The 23,311-nt window shown below is 37.9% G+C and overlaps 1 protein-coding gene across 2 annotated transcripts in view; it reads right to left on the bottom strand.

Annotated features, from left to right (window-relative positions):
- The window catches only part of LOC117323830 (sodium/potassium/calcium exchanger 4-like), a 90,570-nt gene that overhangs the window by 15,904 nt on the left and 51,355 nt on the right, over positions 1–23,311 (bottom strand). For both annotated transcript variants that reach the window (XM_033879306.1, XM_033879305.1), the window contains exons 3-6: positions 11,673–11,824; positions 10,419–10,503; positions 9,884–9,987; positions 706–780 (exon numbers count right to left, since the gene is read on the bottom strand). In XM_033879306.1, coding sequence (XP_033735197.1) covers positions 706–780; positions 9,884–9,987; positions 10,419–10,503; positions 11,673–11,824 — 416 coding nt within the window. The remainder of the gene's footprint in view (positions 1–705; positions 781–9,883; positions 9,988–10,418; positions 10,504–11,672; positions 11,825–23,311) is intronic.

The raw sequence follows: 23,311 nt of genomic DNA, 5'->3' as shown, positions 1-23,311 counted from the left end.
AAGTATCCATAGATATAAATACATATGTATACTTCGGGAACGCTACCGCAATTTTGGTATTCTGTAGAATATATTAACCGCCAGATTATATCAATAACGATCGACTTGTTTTTGCAACCATTAGGATTCAATAGCTTTGTCGTCAATCCTTCCCCATTTTCTGTGGAAATACTTTTCATTTTTGCTGCTTAACATAACATAACATCAATGTCATGAAGATCGTTCATTCTATCACGCTGACCCTAGACCAGACTCGTGTAGAATATATATATCATATTTGAAAAATGTGAAAGGAACAATTAAAAAATTAATCAAAGAGGGTTTCATGGCTCGAATGATTACGAAACTAAGGAGTAGATTAGCATAAAAGCGATCACGTGATGGCATGGCAAGGGTATATATGTATTAGAAGATATTGAAAGAAAGACCACAGACTTATGTCAGACTATAAAATAAAGTCACGTGATCGTAACCTATGATTCACAATTAAAGTTTTAGAATACCAACGATGTAACTGATGACAGGCAAAAGTAATCTCCCGTATGACGTAACGTAAGTCACATACAATTATCGACCTGCTGAACAAAGACTATTGTTGTAGAAAAATTGCAAACATAGAGTTAAAATGCTGCATTTTAAACAATTGGAAATATTGCATATATCTAGTCTTCATTTCTTCGCATGTCAGAATAAGTTTGTACTCACCAGTATGAGAACAACGACGGCAAACGCGTAGTAGACAGAGTCTCGACACAGAGACCACCAGGACAGCGTGATCACCTAGGTAACAAACAAAATGGCGACGGTATTATTATACGTCACAGGACAACCAGGAGAGCGTTATCACCTAGGCAACAGACAAATGGCGGCGATATAAATATGCTTCAATACGACTTATGACAACGTGAGAACGTGATCACCTAGAAACTGACAAAATGGCGGCGTTATAAATATGCATTTACACGAAATAGGTTATCGTAATCACCTCGGCTACAGACAACCGGCGGTGGTATCAATGTGCACTGATTTTTTATTTCAGTATAAACCGATTATTAAGCCTAATAAAAAAGTTTCAGCAGGTAGAAACTTCACATTCGATATTTGTGCCATATTTCTCATGATCGCTTAATCTGCCAGTATGTCCATCATCTTGGTGCACAAATACGAATGCAATCAAACTGGGTAATGCCGTGTGAACATTTCATTTGATTTGTTATAAATTGTAAAACAGATTTTAGGGCCTACTTTTGCAGCAATTGTTACAGCTGTGTATTTAGCTGAACATTTTAACGTATGTAATACAGGGAAATGTTGGTTTTGTGCCTGATAATACGTGTTAAAATCATTTTTGTGCAGGAAAAAATCTGTTCCAAAAATTACTCCCATTTGAATGACCTGACATTAAACATTACCATATTTTTTATTGAGATGAAATCGCTCATTCGTGATGAGACATCTGAGCCACAATGTATAGGTGTGATAAGTACGGTTTTATGACACTTAGCCTTTTCTCTCGGACACATGTGTCCTCAAAATGTGTCAACAGATCTCCCTTAAAAAGTAAAAACAACTTTTATTGTGAGCAATGTTTGTGTTTCAGATAATCAACGTCGTCCTAGAGTACTGCTAACCGGAATTACTCGGTTAATGACAGAAGGACTCGGGGACAAGAGAGAATGAAAGGATGGCATAAAGAAATGTATTGTATATAATCCAATAGGATGGCTTAGGTAAGATGGGGCTTATGTTATTAGTTTGTTAGTTGAAATAGTTATAATTACAATTTGGTTTACATAGTAAGGCAATTTCCATGAATGTTCAGATCGTCACACTAAAGTTCCATACCTGTCCACGGCAGCACGACGCTCTACCCGCTCACACTATGTTAAAGTCGAACGTCAAACAGAAAGAAAGCATACATTTTATAAACTTTAGTTTTTCTCTGTGTAGGGAGAGTACCTCTTGAACGAGCAAGCCATTAAGGCCGAGAGCCAAGTATTACACAATGATGCATTAAGAAAGAACAAGGGAAACAAAGACTCCAACAGTTTCAGACAACATGTATATTTATGTCAATGTCGTGCCCAACAGTAAAGATGGTGAAAGCAGGTCAAGATGATTACATATGCAATGATTGGCTGACCACAATGTGGTTTTGATTGTAGAAAGGGGATTGGTGTAACCATTATCTTTGCAGGTCTGTTTGTTGAGAGGGAACGGGTGTGACAACTATGTGGAGTTTTGCTGAGAGGGGATGGGTGTGACAACTATGTGGATTTTTGTTGAGAGGGGATGGTGTGTGACAACTATGTGGATTTTTGTTGAGAGGGGATGGGTGTGACCACTATGTGGATTTTTGTTGAGAGGGGATGGATGTGACAACTATGTGGATTTTTGTTGAGAGGGGATGGATGTGACAACTATGTGGATTTTTGTAGAGAGGGGATGGGTGTGACCACAATGTGGCATTTTGTTGAGAGGGGACGGGTGTGACCACTATGTGGATTGGTTTGTTGAGAGGGGACGGGTGTGACCACTATGTGGAGTTTTGTTGAGAGGGGATGGATGTGACAACTATGTGGATTTTTGTTGAGAGGGGATGGATGTGACAAGTATGTGGATTTTTGCTGAGAGGGGATGGGTGTGACCACTATGTAGATTGGTTTGTTGAGAGGGGACGGGTGTGACCACTATGTGGATTGGTTTGTTGAGAGGGGACGGGTGTGACCACTTTGTGAATTATTTTGTTGAGAGGGGATGGGTGTGACCACAATGTGGATTTTTGTTGAGAGGGGATGGGTGTGACAACTATGTGGATTTTTTGTAGAGAGGGGATGGGTGTGACCACTATGTGGATTGTTTGTTGAGAGGGGACGGGTGTGATCACTATGTGGAGTTTTGTTGAGAGGGGATGGATGTGACCACTTTGTGAATTATTTTGTTGAGAGGGGATGGGTGTGGCCACAATGTGGATTTTTGTTGAGAGGGGATGGATGTGACAACTATGTGGATTTTTTGTAGAGAGGGGATGGGTGTGACCACTATGTGGATTGGTTTGTTGAGAGGGGACGGGTGTGACCACTATGTGGAGTTTTGTTGAGAGGGGATGGATGTGACCACTTTATGAATTATTTTGTTGAGAGGGGATGGGTGTGACAACTATGTGGATTGGTTTGTTGAGAGGGGACGGGTGTGGCAACTATGTGGATTGGTTTTTTGAGAGGGGATGGGTGTGACCACTATGTGGATTTTTTGTAGAGAGGGGATGGGTGTAACGACTATGTGGATTTTTTTGTTGAGAGGGGATGGGAGTGACCACTATGTGGATTGGTTTGTTGAGAGGGGATGGGTGTGACTATTATGTGGATTTTTTGTTGAGGGGGGATGGGTGTTACCACTATGTGGATTTTGTTGTTGAGAGGCGATAGGTGTGACAACTATGTGGATTTTTTTAATTGAGAGGGGATAGGTGTGATCACTATGCCGATTTTTTTGTTGAGAGGGGATGGATGTTTTTCGATCTCATCAATACATATTACATAATCATCATAGTACATTGTACAATGATTAGATATCACAAGTGAGAATACCGACAGGCAAATGAGACTAAAATCAAAATCGTTAAAACGAGAGAAAAATGCGGAAAAGATAAAGACACCAAACGAGACACTCCACTCGGTCACATACTGCCGAAGACACCCAACGAGACACTCCTCTCGGTCACATACTGCCGAAGACACCAAACGAGACACTTCACTCGATCACATACTGCCGAAGACACCAAACGAGACACTCCACTCGGTCACATACTGCCGAAGATACCCAACGAGACACTCCACTCGGTCACATACTGCCGAAGATACCCAACGAGACACTTCACTCGATCACATACTGCCGAAGACACCAAACGAGACACTCCACTCGGTCACATACTGCCGAAGACACCAAACGAGACACTCCACTCGGTCACATACTGCCGAAGACACCCAACGAGACACTCCACTCGGTCACATACTGCCGAATACACCCAACGAGACACTCCACTCGGTCAGATTATACTGACAACGGGCAAACAATGCTGAACCCACAGCCTTCCTCACAGGGGCAAAACTCTCAACTAAAGGAAACGTGTGAGGTAGTGTCAATGAAGACACTGGGAAGAATACAGATGTTTAGAAAAAAAAGAAAAGATAATTTCACAAATTTAGTCGCCTCTTCCTCAATCATGCAATTGGTATAACACTTGCATCCTACCGAGTACTTTACTATGAATAGCTAAAAATACTAAGAATTACTGATTTGACAGTATTTTACTGTGGGCCTATTTAAAACAAAATGTTCCGGATAGTGACAGCGATAACACTCAATGTCGTATATTATTGGAGACTCGTTTCTACTTTCGTTTTGCATATATACGTCTTTTAAGTGACAGGCCTGACTCTAGCAGTCGTGCTGGGTTACGTAATAACTTAAATCAATAAGACAGTCCATGTATTTTACTGGGATGAGAAAACGTCTGCTATATTTCCGTATGGAGAACAACAGTTTTTGCTCTCTCTACGGTCTAATGTAAATGTAAAGTGCAGATAAAAACAATGCGGACCAACTGAAACCGCTTGGCCGTTTTTATTTTCGCTTAACTTGGAATTGGGGTTTTAATCATCCACATTAGCCTCTACAGGGGGCGTAACAAGGTTTAACATGATCAAGCACTCCTGATAAATGTCAATTCGAATACATGTCGTCGATACGCACTGCTTTGATCCTCATTTTAGCGTACAATACAGCAATAACCCGTGTTTTACTATATAGTTAACGGTATAATCATATCACCTGTACTACACTCACAACACCAATTTATTACAGGTAAAAAAGACAAAATGAATGCAAGGTACAGTTTAGGTTGAATATAACGAACGCCTAATTGTTTCTGTTACTTCAAACTTCACTTGCATTCGCTTTGGTTATTAAACTGTTGTAATCCATTGTTTTATTTCACTAGACTTAAGACATTCCCCACAGAGTGATATTTGTATACGGTGAATCAGCGCCGACATTTTATGTAGTGTGTTTCTCCTGCCTTTGTTATCGGCCTTCCTAAGTTTGACCATATTTGAATGGCATAAGTACACGTAATACTATTTATTGGCTGAGGTATCCGTTTCCGTTCACATCAAACTGGATATTAATTCCGTAGATATTGCCCACTATTTCTATCAATAGTAAGATTGACTAGCGGCCGAAATGCCGGGTTCGCTTTATGGTGCAACATCGACCGTTTCGATGTGTCGAGAACGATTTGGAGGAATCCGGAGAGTATTTCTAGCTTTTGACTGTATCAGACCCACTCAACTGTTCACTGCGTTTGAGCGATAAACCCCTACCGTTCGTTCGTTTTTCGCATTGTAAAACGGTTGAACTAGACTTATTCGCTTATTAACAATGACTAACCTAGCACTGCTATATTAACATCCAGGTTTGTTAGGATCAATCCTTGAAAGGTTTCTCCGTCTTAACGAAGAGCAGATCATTCAACAGTGACATTTCCTACATGAGCGATCTTACCTTGGTTACCTCTGCGTGAGAGAGCATACCTTTGGCAGACAATCAGGAACAGGGAACACTACATCAGAATCCTAGTGATTGTTGTATGTATAGCTAGAGTCCCTTGGGTACATTATAAGGCATTTCGTTTTTAGAGGGAGTGAGCCCCCCATGTAATATTCATCAATATCTGCGCATGGAAAATAAAACATTTTATATGTCTTTTAGCAAAGACATAGCTCACGCTTTTTGTTGAATATGCATTGGAGTCGGTACAGAGAAGTCGGTTAGGGTGCGTTTTGGAGAACCAATAAAGAAGACAACACTTTTAAGTATTAAAATGGAAATACGTATCTTACCACAGACTTCAGAATCGGGATAAATGCAAGTCTAAGATTGGACCGTCTCGACATTCCGGTCATGTCAGATTCGACATCTTTCTCAGATTATTGTCTCAGCCTCAGACCATCCCCGGGGACAATCTTATCCGACCAAAACCCATAATGGCTGATATTTATCATATTTTGTATGACACTAGTCCGATTTGTCCGTCTACAGTTGAAGTACTATTATTAGGAACATCCGTTAAAAAAGCAGGTTTCTGGTTGTCTACTATATCCAATCAGCATTTCGTTAACCCTTTTACCATAAACTGACGTTTCGTGTAGACTATTGCTCAATTATTTTCACAACTTATTGAATTTAACAACAGAAGCGAAACAACTACTCACGTGAACTGACAGCCTGTGGAGCTGCTATACAGCTACATTTTTGATTGGTTAAAACTTGGTTAAGTCGATTGATTTCTTATCCACTTTAAGAGAATTTGCTCCACAATATAATTGATATAAATACAATGTTAAGAATCGGATATAGAAACGTAAGAGATATATTTAGTAACTATGCAAGCAGTTAACCGATATTACAGTTACACTTTCACATCCGTTCAGGGATCGAGTCGAGATGCCTAAAGTTAAAGGCGAAACATATGTAGGATGTAGTTATATATACACTCATATTATAATTAGTTATGATAGTGACGTGGTTCAGGTAATCACATGTGCTGGACATTCTTTTGAAATCATATACTGAAAATCCATCACTTCCTCCAATTATCCATTTTGGGCCCCTGACATAGTTAATACAGGGACCTAGAAGGACAAAACTGTTGAATGTCACAGTTCAACAACTCCCTAAGCTCTACTGTATCTAGCTTTCGATTTGTATTGAAAGATTACAAATATAATCTGTTTTTGTGTAAACCTTTCACATACATTTGTAAATGTCAATAAATGGTATTGTTCCGATTCTAGATATATATGTACACGTGTTATATATAGTATGTATTCCAGATATATATATATACATTTATATTTAGTAACATTATGGTAATGTATGTGCATTGGCACACCTCCAATAAGCAGCATTGGTATCGGATGATAGAATTAATCATGAGTAACAGTGTACCGAATCGTCTACATTACTCTCTTAATTACGTCCTACGTTTACCTTACGGAGGGGGCAACATTGATTTGCTTAGTCTATCCTATGTGGAAAGTCTCCTTTCTCTGATGTACCTAATTACAAAGCACTAAATCAAATGTACCTCAATTCCATTACTGAGCTTTAGACATGCTCGTCACACGTGCTACAGAAACCATAGATCTTAAAGCAAGTAATAATAAAAAACGAGAGCAGTAAAATATATATTGATATTTGCTGGCTCGGTTACAGTAGCCTACCATCTCTGAAGGCACTGACCAGTCTGAGTGTGATTGTATGTCGTGTTCCATCGTAAGCTTAGATTCCATACAGACGATTTGTGGTACAACAGGCAAATCGATGATCAGAGACGAAATTTGTCTCCATTCACGACATGCGGCTTTTTTCTGGGAGCAACAGGGACAATTGGTCTCGACTTCGTTTACGTCTATAGAGTGAAAAACTGAACAACGTCACGGATCTCTTAAATATATTTTATCGCACGATCCAGATTGAATCTCGGTTCCTGTCTACTATACTAGCGTTCAGTTCCGCCTACGGATTGTTACATGTATATACGGACGGCGAAAGCATCAAAGACACAATCAATGCTGGGTCGCTGGAACCTTTAAGACGAGACTGTCCACTCATTTTCAAATCAATACAACATATTACTACTCGGCTATTAATTAACTATATATGTATATAGTTGGTGTTAACACATTGTGCCGACAATAAAACGTGTCTGGCAATTAAGTAGTAACAGTGTTCTAATACTCTCGGAAAACATCACTGATGACGTACCACTGACTAACATATTGTTGTAAAAATGCCGAGAGTTAATCTATAAAATGCCTATAAATTTCGAATGATGAATCGTCATCATTACCTGACCACTCCAGCCCAACAAAACATAATGTAATTATGTAACCTATAGATAGTAACACGGGACATTATCTTACCATCCCCCGCTCAACAAAAGGTAACGATGAAAAATGATTTCTACCAAACAGGTGGGTGCTATTCAACTCCCAAGGCATGACATAATCATTACAATTGTTGAATAACATTCAGTTTATACCACAAGTGGAAAAAACTCTTAATGCGTGTTGATTGGTTGACACTGTCACCTTTGATCAGGACTATTTTTTTAAATTACATAGTTCAATGCCATTTTATCGTCTAACACTTGAAGGCGGCTTCACGATGTCCTAGAAATGATAACGCACAAGAAGTAGTTCGCAGTTGTTGTTATATTCTTGAAAATACATATAGATATTTATCAATTTGTTGCTTTAAAAGAATAAACCTACTTATTATTTTGCTATGATTTGTGATAAATTTTTATATTTTCATACATTTTGGATTTTTTTCAGTTTTGCATATCAACTAGCCGCATTTCAAATTAGGTCATATCCTTACACCACACCTGATATTGTGAAAAGAGCACACATTGACACAGAAAAGGTCAATTCATCATCAGAAAAGTTTTTTATTGTGGTAGAAACAGGTCACACAAACTCGTGGTTGTTGTATATGGTATTTCTTTCACTCTCTTTAGTTTTTTCCAAAAGTTACAAAACAAACAAAAAAACAAAAACAAAAACAAACAAACTCGTTAAAGCTCGAGTTTTTGTTACTTTTGAAAAATAACTATGTAACTCGAGTGAAAGAAATACCATATACAACAACCACTCGTTGTGTAACCTCTATGTAACCTTCAGGCAGTAATTCGACATTTTTACCTTATCCGATGCCCTATAAAAAGGAAGGTTTCTTGGGATATAGACGATGGTAGTATGTAGTACCTTTGATGTTACCTGTTACTTAACTTATGTTATACCAACAAAAGAAGTTAATTGAAGGATAGTGTCTATAACCGATGAGGCTACTGACGGACGCTTTGATGATATCTGAACCCTGAAATGCCACACCTAGACACGGTCTCTCTTCACAAAGTCACAATCTACTGACGAAGAGCGATCCCGTACTTATCGCAATCCTTAATGCTGAAAGTCCAGCAAAGAGCAGCACGTAAGTAATTCGTTAGACTTTGGTTGATCTCAGCCAGGGGAGAGAACCCGTAACCTTCGCCACAGGGGCAAACTAAAGACAATGCAGTGATACGGGAGACATAACAGACGAAAAAACTGTTTACAAATAAGAGAAAAACGTTTACACATAAAATTGTATCGTCTTTTCCGAAACACACAGCTGTTGGAACAGCAGGGGGAATTCTGACGCCCTACCTACAGTAGGTAGAATTCTGACCCTACCTACAGCAGGTCAGTCTTTTTGATAAATAAGCAGCATACAATTATAAATTATGTTCGCTAAGAGAAGGCACAGTGTATGTCAATTGTCTATTGGAAAGAAACCATCGGATACCATCAGAATGAAATAGCGCTTACTTACCTCGCCTACAAGAACCCCACACACGCCTATAACAAAGAGGATATTGTTTCTTCCGAAACAAACAGCTGTTGGAACAGCAGGGAGAATCCGTACGCCCTATCTACAGCAGGTAGAATTCTGACGCCCTACCTACAGCAGGTAGAATTCTTACGCCCTACCTACAGCAGGTAGAATTCTTACGCCCTACCTACAGCAGGTAGAATTCTTACGCCCTACTTACAGCAGGTAGAATTCTTACGTAATACCTACAGCGGGTAGAAGTCTGACGCCCTACCTACAACAGTTAGAATTCTGACCCTACCTACAGCAGGTCAAATTCTTTTTGATAAATAAGCAGCATACAATTATAAATTATGTTCGCTAAGAGAAGGCACAGTGTATGTCAATTGTCTATTAGAAAGAAACCATCGGATACCATCAGAATGAAATAGCGCTTACTTACCTCGCCTACAAGAACCCCACACACGCCTATAACAAAGAGGATATTGAAGACAGCCGAGCCCACTATCGTACCGATCCCAACGTCTCCTTTGGTGATGAACACACCTACAAGAAATTAGAAGACTTTTTATGATGTTTCGTTATGGCCACTTTTGATTTTTCTGATATTGTTTCCATCTTTAGACGCATCGTAATTACTTATATCAATGTACATTTGGTTGTAGAACTAAGTGTATAATAGCAGTAAAGCGGAAGGCGTAGACATCTTTTTTCAGGTGACATGCAATCGACTATTATTTGCTCCATTATACTGACACGCAATCATTCTGTAATGTTGGAACATTATTCTGGCAGAAATCTAGTATAACAACGTAATAGTGAAGGATTTATATTATCGTGATAATTAATTTGTACATGTGATTGCTTTGTGATGGTACAATCCGCACGTATTTTAAATGACAAGACCTTCAGTTTGTCATGTGTGATATTGCTAATCTTCAGGCTTACTTGAGCAGAAACTGAATATAAGTTATTACCGATAATGGCGGTAAAGAGTTCCGGCGCTGAACTTCCAGCCGCCATGAAGGTTGCCCCAGCTACATCTTCACTCATGCCAAGTTTCTGAAACATACGAAACATGTTTAAACACACGAACTAACCGTGCAATATTTTTAGTCGTCAGATGGCGCCGTGTCTCTATACTTTCATGCCTCTGGAATTATCCTAAGTCTTGTATTGACCAATTGCTAAGGAAATGTTGTAGTAGGAGAGTTAGGATAGATAGTGTCCTATGTATAACCTAGCGGAAGGACATGTCACGTGACCATCGTCAGCTGTCATCGTCTGATTAACTTATCTCACGCGACTGCAGACCGCGGAGTATCTACATAATGACTAACTCCAAGATACAATATCAAGAGAATTGAGTTTTCCTTCAAACGATCAATTATTGCAGGGTGATAATTCTCTCTGTTCTTTCTTCTATTCCTAATTAATTGTTTTTCAATCTAATTAAGTCTCAGAGGGACAATTAACTTTCTTGTACTAATGTTAAAGAAAAAAGTCGGAAAAGTAACGAGAAGGCCTGGATTAACATCAGTAGAGGAAATACGCCATTATACGGGATAAACAAGACAATTCGGTGAATTACAGTCCCCACAGGATGTACAATAGGCAACGAATTAAACAAAATGAAGTGCAAGCAATAAAAGTTTGAACACTATGGTCTTCAATGCATATCGTGCTGCTGACAGAATGACGTATACCGTATTTTTAGGCGTAACAGTTCATGTTATGGGACTATAACACCATTTGATCATTTATGTTGTTTGTTGACAAATTCATGTCATGGAATCCCCTTTGTCCACGAAATGTAGTTGGAATATTTCGGGAGATATGCTTGGTTAGCCTGACGACTAAAGACGGGAAAATGTTCTCCGTGACATGTCATAATAATGTATTGGGTGTAACCTGGTAACAAGTATACCAGGAATGATGTAATACGTCAAATAATTCATTAATTGTATAACTTAACTAAATGTAGATTGTGGTCATAATATAATAAAATGGTGAATCTATACATGGACCAGTAGACCTCAGCATTACAGCATAAGATATTATTAAACAGGTCCAGTGTCCCTAATTAGGACCAAGCACTACACCTTAATAAGATATTATTAAACAGACCCAGTGTCCCTGATTAGGACCAAGCATTACACCATAATAAGATATTATTAAACAGATCCCAGTGTCCCTGATTAGGACCAAGCACTACAAAGTAAAAATCTTACCTGACAAATCTTGTCTAGAGACGTGACGAAGTACTCGTCACACACGATGGCGAGGGCGATGAACATGTATACGACGAGTATAAGGTGGAAAAAGATGGCTCCGTGAGCTCTTTGAAAGTTGTTAAAGGCATCTGGAGGAAATTCGTGGTACGCTAAATGAACAAAAAATCATAAAACTATTGATAATCGTAAAACATGGATATAAGCTAAAAATCACAATCCATAATATACGTTCGAATCGAATGGTCAGAGAACCTAAAATGAAGATTACATTAATTTTTCAAGTTTAAAAAATAGATAAATTATTTGTATTTTACCGTCGTATTATCGATTTTGAGTTCGCTTTACGGTTTCCTTTTTACAAATGTATATCGGCATTGCTGCTGGTATTGTTTCTAAGCCAGGATTTCCAAACACGAGCAAACTCATGTAAAAAGTGCTTTGTTTGTGTGCAATGAATTGTGGTCTCAGAAGACTATTGGGTTTTAAAGTTCTTTCTTGGGCCAGGGTAATAGATGAGATAGGTTATTGCGACAAAACAAATAAAAAGGAGAGAGAGAAAGACCAGACTGGACAGTAAGGTCATGATAAGGCAAAGTTCCAACTGTCAAGGAAGACTTAGATCGGCACGTCAGTATCTTCACTTGACTACTCGTCACTAGGGTATAATTAAGATTCTGAATAAATAAAAACTACTCAGGCGACACGTGCAATTAATCACTGACTTTTGATCTTAAGGCAACTTGAATGTCTCATAATAATGAGGTTGTATATTTTGAATCATATACTCGAGTGCTCTCAGATATTGTGGGAATTTCATCACGCAGATAAATTCATATAGTTACACATGGCACCAATGTGGAATGGACGGTTAGTATTGGTTATAGGAGAAATAAATAAAGACATCGTTTGTATGGAACACGAGTGGTCATATATGTCTATAAAGAGGTATGCTCTACATGGTCAGTAGGGAAGTCCACTCATTCATTATATTTCACATTTAAGCCATAGCTTAACCTATGGCAGCACAGCACAGTGTCAGCAACAGAGATAACATACCATAGTGTCAGCAACAGAGATAACATACCACAGAGTTAGCGATAGAGATGACAGACCCCTGCGTCACAAGAGACAGGACATACCCCAGCGTCAGCAACAGAGACAGAATATACCCCAGCGTCAGCAAAGGAGACAGAATATACCCCAGCGTCAGCAACATACAGAATATACCCTAACGTCAGCAACAGACAGAATATACCCAAGCGTCAGCAACAGACAGAATATACCCCAGCGTCAGCAACAGAGACAGAATATACACCAGCGTCAGCAACAGAGACAAAATATACCCCAGCGTCAGCAAAAGAGAGAATATACCCTAACGTCAGCAACAGAGACAGAATATACCCCAGCGTCAGCAACAGAGACAGAATGTACCCCAGCGTCAGCAACAGAGACAGAATATACCCCAGCGTCAGCAACAGAGACAGAATATACCCCAGCGTCAGCAACAGACAGAATATACCCTAACGTCAGCAACAGAGACAGAATATACCCTAACGTCAGCAACAGAGACAGAATATACACCAGCGTCAGCAACAGAGACAGATTATACCCCAGCGTCAGCAAAGGAGACAGAATATACCCCAGCGTCAGCAACATACAGAATATACCCTAACGTCAGCAACAGACAGAATATACCCAAGCGTCAGCAACAGACAGAATATACCCCAGCGTCAGCAACAGAGACAGAATATACACCAGCGTCAGCAACAGAGACAAAATATACCCCAGCGTCAGCAAAAGAGAGAATATACCCTAACGTCAGCAACAGAGACAGAATATACCCCAGCGTCAGCAACAGAGACAGAATGTACCCCAGCGTCAGCAACAGAGACAGAATATACCCCAGCGTCAGCAACAGAGACAGAATATACCCCAGCGTCAGCAACAGACAGAATATACCCTAACGTCATCAACAGAGACAGCATATACCCTAACGTCAGCAACAGAGACAGAATATACACCAGCGTGTGCAACAGAGACAGATTATACCCTAACGTCAGCAACAGAGACAGAATATACCCCAGCGTCAGCAACAGACAGAATATACCCTAACGTCAGCAACAGAGACAGAATATACCCTAACGTCAGCAACAGAGACAGAATATACCCTAACGTCAGCAACAGAGACAGAATATACCCTAACGTCAGCAACAGACAGAATATATCCTAACGTCAGCAACAGAGACAAAATATACCCTAACGTCAGCAACAGAGACAGAATATACACCAGCGTCAGCAACAGAGACAGAATATACCCCAGCGTCAGCAACAGAGACAGAATATACCCCAGCGTCAGCAACAGAGACAGATTATACCCCAGCGTCAGCAACAGAGACAGAATATACCCCAGCGTCAGCAACAGAGACAGAATATACCAAAGTTTCAACATAAAAAAATGCTTCATTATCAATACAAGTTAGACTGGACGTCCTTAACGGAATGTGAAGACAGACAGGATATTAAGAGACATAATGTACGACTTCCTTCCTCTAAACAGACAGCAAATCAATGCCGAGTGTAACACAAGTGGTTTGGCCCGCTATTGTTTTCCTGACCATCAGCTTTCTAGCTCTATCGTGAACCTGAGTTTTATTTCACTTGTAATTATGCCTTGTCCATGAGTTTAAGTCCCATGTGTGTCCGCCCGGTCTACCATAGGATCTCAGACTGACATGCTGTTTAAAAGATACATGGAATGCATGTGAGTCCGAGTTTCTGGATGGGTTTGGATAGGGTTTTTTGCTTGTTTAACGTCCTATTAACGACAGCAAAGGTAATCTAATGACGGCCTCTCCGTGTTGCGAGATGCATGATGTGATTTGTAAGTGTGTGTGAGTGTGTGTGTGTGTGTGTGTGTGTTTGGGAGGCTATATGGTATGTTCGTTTTTGTCTCCTTGTGACAGCGCAGAACTGATGGCGACTTCACAATTGTACATGTACATCACTGTTGCTTACTGCCAAAGACACCATGCAGGGCATCCCACCCAGTCACATTATACTGTGTTTACCATGTCTGTGTGTAGGTGTTATAATCAACAGAGTATATAAACACATTATACTGTGTTATATTGTCTCTGTGTAGAAGTTATCAGAGTATATTAAACACATTATTCTGTGTTATATTGTCTCTGTGTAGGAGTTATCAGAGTATATTAAACATATTATTCTGTGTTATATTGTCTGTGTGTAGAAGTTATCAGAGTATATTAAGATATTATTCTGTGTTATATTGTCTCTGTGTAGGAGTTATCAGAGTATATTAAACATATTATTCTGTGTTATATTGTCTGTGTGTAGAAGTTATCAGAGTATATTAACATATTATTCTGTGTTATATTGTCTCTGTGTAGGAGTTATCAGAGTATATTAACACATTATTCTGTGTTATATTGTCTCTGTGTAGGAGTTATCAGAGTATATTAACATATTATTCTGTGTTATATTGTCTCTGTGTAGGAGTTATCAGAGTATATTAACACATTATACTTAATATTACCGATTACGTTTATAGTAGACATATAAAAACATTATATAAAATAATAAAATGTGAAAATAGCACATGGAATGCCATTGATAAATATTGGATTGGGTACAAGGATACAACATACGGAATACAGAATTTTTTATGCAAACTCTCTGACGTTCGAGTTATGGACTTATCAAAAATTCCAAGTTTTTACAGAACACTTATAGAAGTGTGGGCAAAATTTCAAAAATCTAGCATCTCTGATTTTAGTAGAAATAAAATTTTAGAACAGCCTATATTTGGAAATCATTTCATTCAGTACAAAAGGAAGGCTATATTTTTCAATTCCTTTCTAAAGAGTAACATTTTTGCAATCAAAGATTTATGGGACGAGCGTAGAAATAATTTTAAAGGCGATCTTGAAATTTTTGATATGTTAACAGATAAAAGAAACTGTATATCAGAATTGGCAAAATTCAAAATTGCTTTCCCCATAGAATGGTTAAATATATTGAAAAGAAATGATACTAGAGTGATAGAATGTGTATATCCTATAATAGACACTAATCTAGATATAATTGGAAAAGATGGGAAGCAAAAACCTTAAACCAAAAATGATTACAAGTAAAATAAAAGCCGACGAAATTCCAAGATGTAAAGATAAATGGGAATTTGAATTTGAAAAACAATTTAATTGGGAGTTATTATGGCAAAATATCACAAATACTATTATTACGATGCAAATGAAAGAGTTTCAATGGAAATGTGTCCACAATGTACTTTACACTGAATCAAAAATTAGCATGTTTAGTCCTTCAAATGGCAAATGCCATTTCTGTAAAACCCATATCGAAGATATTGTACACCTTTTTTATGAATGTAACACTGTAAAAAATATTCTGAACATGTGTTCATCACAAATATTAAAACATATCCCAGAATTTAGAGAAGAAATGTTAAAGGTAGAAATTGTAATTTTGGGATACGAAGAGAATAATAATCTGTCTATACTCCTTAATACTGCTTTAATTGCATACAAATGGACTATTTGGAAATGTCGAAACGATATAAAATACAATAGAAATATATTGACTGACGCTTCCATCTTTGAAAAGGTAAAAGCATTATTAGTAAGTAATTTAGAAATGTACATTAAATCGAAGAAAAAGAAAATAGTGACGATAAACTATGTTCAGAATGTTTTAAATGCTTTATTATAGAAACAACAATTGAACTATAGAATGAATGAATGAATGAATGAATGAATGAATGAATGCAAGTAATACACAAATAAATGTATAAATTATCATTAAAAAATTAAAGTAATTAAAAAAAATAAGATAAAGAAAAAAGTACTATGATGATAACCCTGGAGGCTCTTGGTGCTATGCACCTATAATAAATAACATTATGGTAAATTACAAAATGCATGTGAACAATATATGTGAATGCAATTGAGTATGTAGCATGTGCTTTTGTGTATTTGTTTGTATGTGTATTGTACGTGTGGTTATTTTTGGAAGCGGGTTAATATGTAAAGTGCATATTGTGTGAATATGTTTTATATGCGTGCGCGTCCTCTGTGTGTGGCTGAGATTGTTGGTTCGGGTTAGTATGTAAAATGCATATTGTGTGAATATATTTTGTATGCGTGCACGTTCTCTGTGTGTGACTGAGATTGTTGATTGAGCAGGTGTGGACTGTATAGGTGAATGTGTTGTGCGTGTGCATGATACCGTGTGTGTGTGTGCGTAATCCTATGTGGGCGTATGTGAGTGCGTGTATAATTTGGCATAAGGTGCAGGATGATGCGCATAGTATATATTGGAGTATGGAGTGTGCAATAGTTAGAAATGAGAATGTAAGGGAAAAAATCCAGCAAAATTGAAATGATGAGCCCAACAGTCTGAGCACAAAAAAAAAACAAAAAAAACCCCACATTATACTGTACTTATATTGTCTGTGTGTAGAAGTTATCAGAGTATATTAACACATTATACTGTACTTATATTGTCTGTGTGTTGTTGTTATAAATAGTCAGAGTATATTAACGCTTTGTGTTGCAGTCTTCTACGAGCATATTATAATAAGATGACGTCATGTTAGGACCATTTTAGCCAACATTTTTGCACGCCAAAGATAGAATTGTAATCTTAGTATCAACCATTTATGTCGTTCTGATATTCATAAAGCTCTTTCATTTCATAAACAAAGTTACATACAAGACAATTCCATTATTATTCAATAAAAACATACGGAAATATTCCAAACTAATATCTAAAGTCAAAAACTTTTGAAAGGTCGTCCGGAATTCATTTGAAGCCGACGGCGGCCATTGCGTCTGTACGAGGAGCAATGACTAGGCTATACTGAAAGAATAAGATTGCTATTAATATATTGCTTTGAAAATAATCGTTGTGATTTGAAATGAATTGTCATATTTCAAAACACTTCAAAAAATGGTTAAACTTTAGTTTTGCATATTAATTAGTGGCATCTGATTTTAGGTCATACCCTTACACCCACCAAATATTGTGAAAAGAGCACGTGTTCACATAAAACAGGCCGGTTCATCACCAGAATAGCTTTTCTATTGTGGTAGAAACAGGTAACAAAAACTCGTGGTTGTTGTAAACACAGGTCACACAAGCTCGTGGTTGTTGTATATACAGGTCACACAAGCTCGTGGTTGTGTATATACAGGTCACACAAGCTCGTGGTTGTTGTATACACAGGTCACACAAGCTCGTGGTTGTTGTTTATACAGGTCACACAAGCTCGTGGTTGTTGTATATACAGGTCACACAAGCTCGTGGTTATTGTATATACAGGTCACACAAGCTCGTGGTTGTTGTAAACACAGGTCACACAAGCTCGTGGTTGTTGTATACACAGGTCACACAAGCTCATTGTTATTGTATATACAGGTCACACAAGCTCGTGGTTGTTGTAAACACAGGTCACACAAGCTCGTGGTTGTTGTAAACACATGTCACACAAGCTCGTGGTTGTTGTTTATGCAGGTCACACAAGCTCGTGGTTGTTGTATATACAGGTCACACAAGCTCGTGGTTATCGCATATACAGATCACACAAGTTCGTGGTTATTGTATATACAGGTCACACAAGCTCGTGGTTGTTGTAAACACAGGTCACACAAGCTCGTGGTTGTTGTAAACACAAGTCACACAAGCTCGTGGTTGTTGTTTATACAGGTCACACACGCTCGTGGTTGTTGCATATGAGTTTTTTTTACTCTCGTTCTTTTTTTCGTCCCAAAGTTACAAAAACACTCACTAAAACTTTTGAAAACTAACTAACTCGAGTGAAGGAAGTACCATGTTCAACAACCACTCGTGGTATAAACCCTATCTATACCTTAGTATATCATATTTCGTTTCACCTTTCCATAACCATCTGGTGGCACTCTTAATCCGGCTTACTGGTTTTTAACTGCCTTTAGCGGTTATGACGTCATTAGCTAAACCCTGAATAGATAAAGCTAGATGTGTCATTAGGAGGTAATGGACGACTCATTCCAATATAAGTTGTCTTTCACGATAAATATTTGGATGTTACAACCTTAATGCATGTTATGTACAATGTATCTATTTATTTACAATGTATCTAACATGACAACAGCTGATTCAACCTGTGTACCTGTTTATGTACAATGTATCATTAACACGACAACAGTTGATACAACCTGTGTACCTGTTTATGTACAATATATCATTAACACGACAACAGTTGATACAACCTGTGTACCTGTTTATGTACAATGTATCTAACACGACAACAGTTGATACAACCTGTGTACCTGTTTATGTACAATGTATCTAACACGACAACAGCTGATACAACCTGTGTACCTGTTTATGTACAATGTATCTAACACGACAACAGTTGATACACCCAGTGTACCTGTTTATGTGCAAGGTATCATTAACACGACAACAGCTGATACAACCTGTGTACCTGTTTATGTGCAAGGTATCATTAACACGACAACAGTTGATACAACCTGTGTACCTGTTTATGTACAATGTATCTAACACGACAACAACTGTAACAACCTGTGTACCTGTTTATGTACAATGTATCTAACACAACAACAGTTGATACAACCTGTGTACCTGTTTATGTACAATATATCATTAACACGACAACAGCTGATACAACCTGTGTACCTGTTTATGTACAATATATCATTAACACGACAACAGCTGATACAACCTGTGTACCTGTTTATGTACAATGTATCTAACACGACAACAGTTGATACAACCTGTGTACCTGTTTATGTACAATCTATCTAACACGACAACAGTTGATACAACCTGTGTACCTGTTTATGTACAATGTATCTAACACGACAACAGCTGTAACAACCTGTGTACTTGTTTATGTACAATGTATCATTAACACGACAACAGTTGATACAACCTGTGTACCTGTTTATGTACAATGTATCATTAACACGACAACAGCTGATACAACCTGTGTACCTGTTTATGTACAATGTATCATTAACACGACAACAGCTGATACAACCTGTGTACCTGTTTATGTACAATGTATCTAACACGACAACAGTTGATACAACCTGTGTATCTGTTTATGTACAATGTATCTAACACGACAACAGTTGATACAACCTGTGTACCTGTTTATGTACAATGTATCATTAACACGACAACAACTGTAACAACCTGTGTACTTGTTTATGTACAATGTATAATTAAGACAACAACAGCAGATAATCCAATGTACCTGTTTATGTACAATGTATCATTAACATGATAACACCTGTTACACCCAGTGTACCTGTTTATGTACAATGTATTATTAACATGAAAAACTGTCTACGACACCAGACTTTCAGTGGTGTCACGTTTGTACTGCAACATGGGGGGAAATATGTCGCTCTGCAATCTCAAAAACAGATCGCATAGTCAACTCAGTAAAGTAGGTCGCTCTGTCAACTAAAAAAACAACGACAGCAGCCGAATCTATGAACCGAGAGATACCAAAATTCTGGAGAAATAAATAATATTCTCAAGAATATTTGAGCATTAAAATGACAGCCGCGTTTAAAAAATAACCTTCATTAACGTACAAATAGGGAGACAAATATAGAAACATTTTAAAATAATTATTTCCAAATGCGGAAACACTGAATAGCAACTGAGAAGAGCTTAACACTAGTGGGAAATACTGGAAAAACAATGATTATGGGTATAAATCAAACACTCCCTAAAACTGTATATTTGTCCATACGGTATCTCAGTAGTCGATAGAAGAATATGACAGATTTATAACTTACTTACGTGGAGAAAATTGACTTCAAGTAACAGCACCAGACTAGATCTTCTTGGACCTAAGTAGCCACCGATTTTTAACGAACACTTTTTCGTTAGAGCCGACGTGGCCGAAGAAAATAAAATTTGATCGGCTGTATAAAACAACGGTAGATAAAATGATATTCTTTTTGAAGTAGGGAACACCAACTATTCACATAAGCTTATTATTGAGGATTTTAACTACACGAATACCAACTGGGCGAGCCGCATAACAGAACACGAAAGCTATATTTAATATATATATTTATACATTCACGTATATCAGACATGGCTGAGGAAATAAATTAATTGAACCGAAAAAAAAGACCCCAGCCTGTTGGCCTTATAAATGTTCTTACAAATGAGGAAAATATTACTGTGAATCTTGAAGTACAAAGTTCTCTGAGCAAAAGTGACCATGGGTGTATCTAATCCGACTTCATATGTAGACACATCACACATAACAGGAAACTTAGCTACAACTGTTGGGACTAATTAAAGATGATGGAAGAGTTGGAAATATATTAATCAGACTCGATGACATGGAAGAATCAGTTATCAATTGCGACAAACAATCACACTCCGAAAAATAAATGTAGGAAATAAGAAACATTAGCTACCGCTAGATTTTTAAATGTTGGAATTAGTTAGGAAAACCAGAGATGTTGGAGTAGATCACTGTAAACAAAGGACCACCACAAGTATACAGGGTATGTAAAGGCACAAAACATGGTGAAGAACATGGTGCGAATAGCTCTAAAAACAGCAGGAACTAAATATCCCGAAGGAGGATAGTTAATATCCAAAAACATTTTGGAAACACGCAAATTCCAAAACAAATTAGGAACAGGACAGGGATACCAAACCAGACCAAAGGTAAGTGGTCAATTGGATAATATTGCTGGGGCGATAGTGGAAAGGCAAACAAACTGACGGACGACTTTTTCAGCCGTGTTTATACAAGAAAGTCAGACGGAGACATCAGCTCCCATATAAGTATATTGAAAAAAAAAAACATTTTTTTTGGAAGATTCATTGTAATCGACGAACAGGAAATTGCCAAATAAAACAAAAATCTATATTCAAATAAATCCCAAGGCCCAGACAGCATACATCCAAAAGTATTAAAAGAACTTAAACCTGTTATAACTTAACCATTCCTTATATTGTCCAATCAATCAATTTGTACGGGTTGTGTGTCATCAGCTTGTAAGTGGAGAAGCTAACGACTATTTTACAAAAGCGCCATGCAGCCAACTACAGACCAGTCAATCTCAAAAGTATCGTAGGCAAATTGTTGGAAATAATTAAACGTATAAAAAAGCGCATTGTGGAATATTTTAACAAACAATAATCTTCTCAGTACTCATCAATTCGGGTTTGTGAAGGTCAACATTACTCCAACTTCTTAAAACCGTGGACGAAAACCATTGATGAAGGGGATAGTTTATCCTGGTTTTATGAAGGCTTTTGACATCGTTCCACACTGAATGTCAATCAGCAAATTGAAAACATATGGATTTTTACTAGAGTTAGTAACCGGTACAGAAGATTTTTTGTCTTGTCGACAGCGAGTTGCTGTTAATGGTCATGCCTCCAAATGGAATGGAAGTCATACAACAAGACAGTGTACAGGGTTCGTCGTGTCACTAGTGGAATACAACAAGGCAGTGTACAGGTGTCGTCGTGTCACTAGTGAAATACAACAAGACAGTGTATAGCGGTCGTCATGTCAATAGTGGAATACAACAAGACAGTGTACAGCGGTCGTCATGTCAATAGTGGAATACAACAAGACAGTGTACAGGGGTCGTCATGTCAATAGTGAAATACAACAAGACAGTGTACAGGGGTCGTCGTGTCACTAGTGGAATACAACAAGACAGTGTACAGGTGTCGTCGTGTCAATAGTGAAATACAACAAGACAGTGTACAGCGGTCGTCATGTCACTAGTGGAATACAACAAGACAGTGTACAGGTGTCGTCATGTCAATAGTGAAATACAAGACTGTACAGGGGTCGTCATGTCAATAGTGGAATACAACAAGACAGTGTACTTTTTTCAATTCAATTCAATTTATTTATTCCAAATGCAACACAGCATATAGGATAACACAATATTCATATAATATGTATACATATTGCAACTTGAATGACAAGATGGCGGAGGGCCCAACACAGGCAATATACTTACGACACCTAATAATGAATAACATATTGCTTTTGAAAACTTGTAACTGATGCATAACAATTACAGCGTCTACGTATTGCATGCCTATGACGTCATGACAGTATGACGACATAATTTAAACAGGGGTCGTCATGTCAATAGTGGAATACAACAGGACAGTGTACAGGGATCGTCACCAGAAGGGAAATGGAGATCTTCAGCGAGAACTAGACAATTCACAAAAATGGTCGGATTAATGCAATTTGGGAAATAAAATAAATCTGAATAATATGCATTTTTATGCCAAGATGTCAATGGTTACAACAGTAATGCTATCTGAGGAAACAGAAGAGAAAGACCTTGGAATAATTTTCGACAATAAATAAAATTTTAGGAACCAAATACAAGCCGCCGTAAAAAGCGAAATAAAAATTTGGAGCCATCAGATGAACATATACATACCTGGATAACAAAATATTCTACCTACTGTATAAAGCTTAAGGTCGTCCCCATGTATCGCACGGAGCATACATATGGAAATCATACAAACAACGGGACATTGATCTTCTAGAAAGCGTCCAACGGCGGGCTACTAAA

Source organism: Pecten maximus, chromosome 3 (assembly GCF_902652985.1).
Source record: "Pecten maximus chromosome 3, xPecMax1.1, whole genome shotgun sequence".
Taxonomy (NCBI): domain Eukaryota; kingdom Metazoa; phylum Mollusca; class Bivalvia; order Pectinida; family Pectinidae; genus Pecten; species Pecten maximus.
Note: the sequence above shows the minus strand (reverse complement) of the source record. Positions and strands in the feature narration are given on the sequence as shown.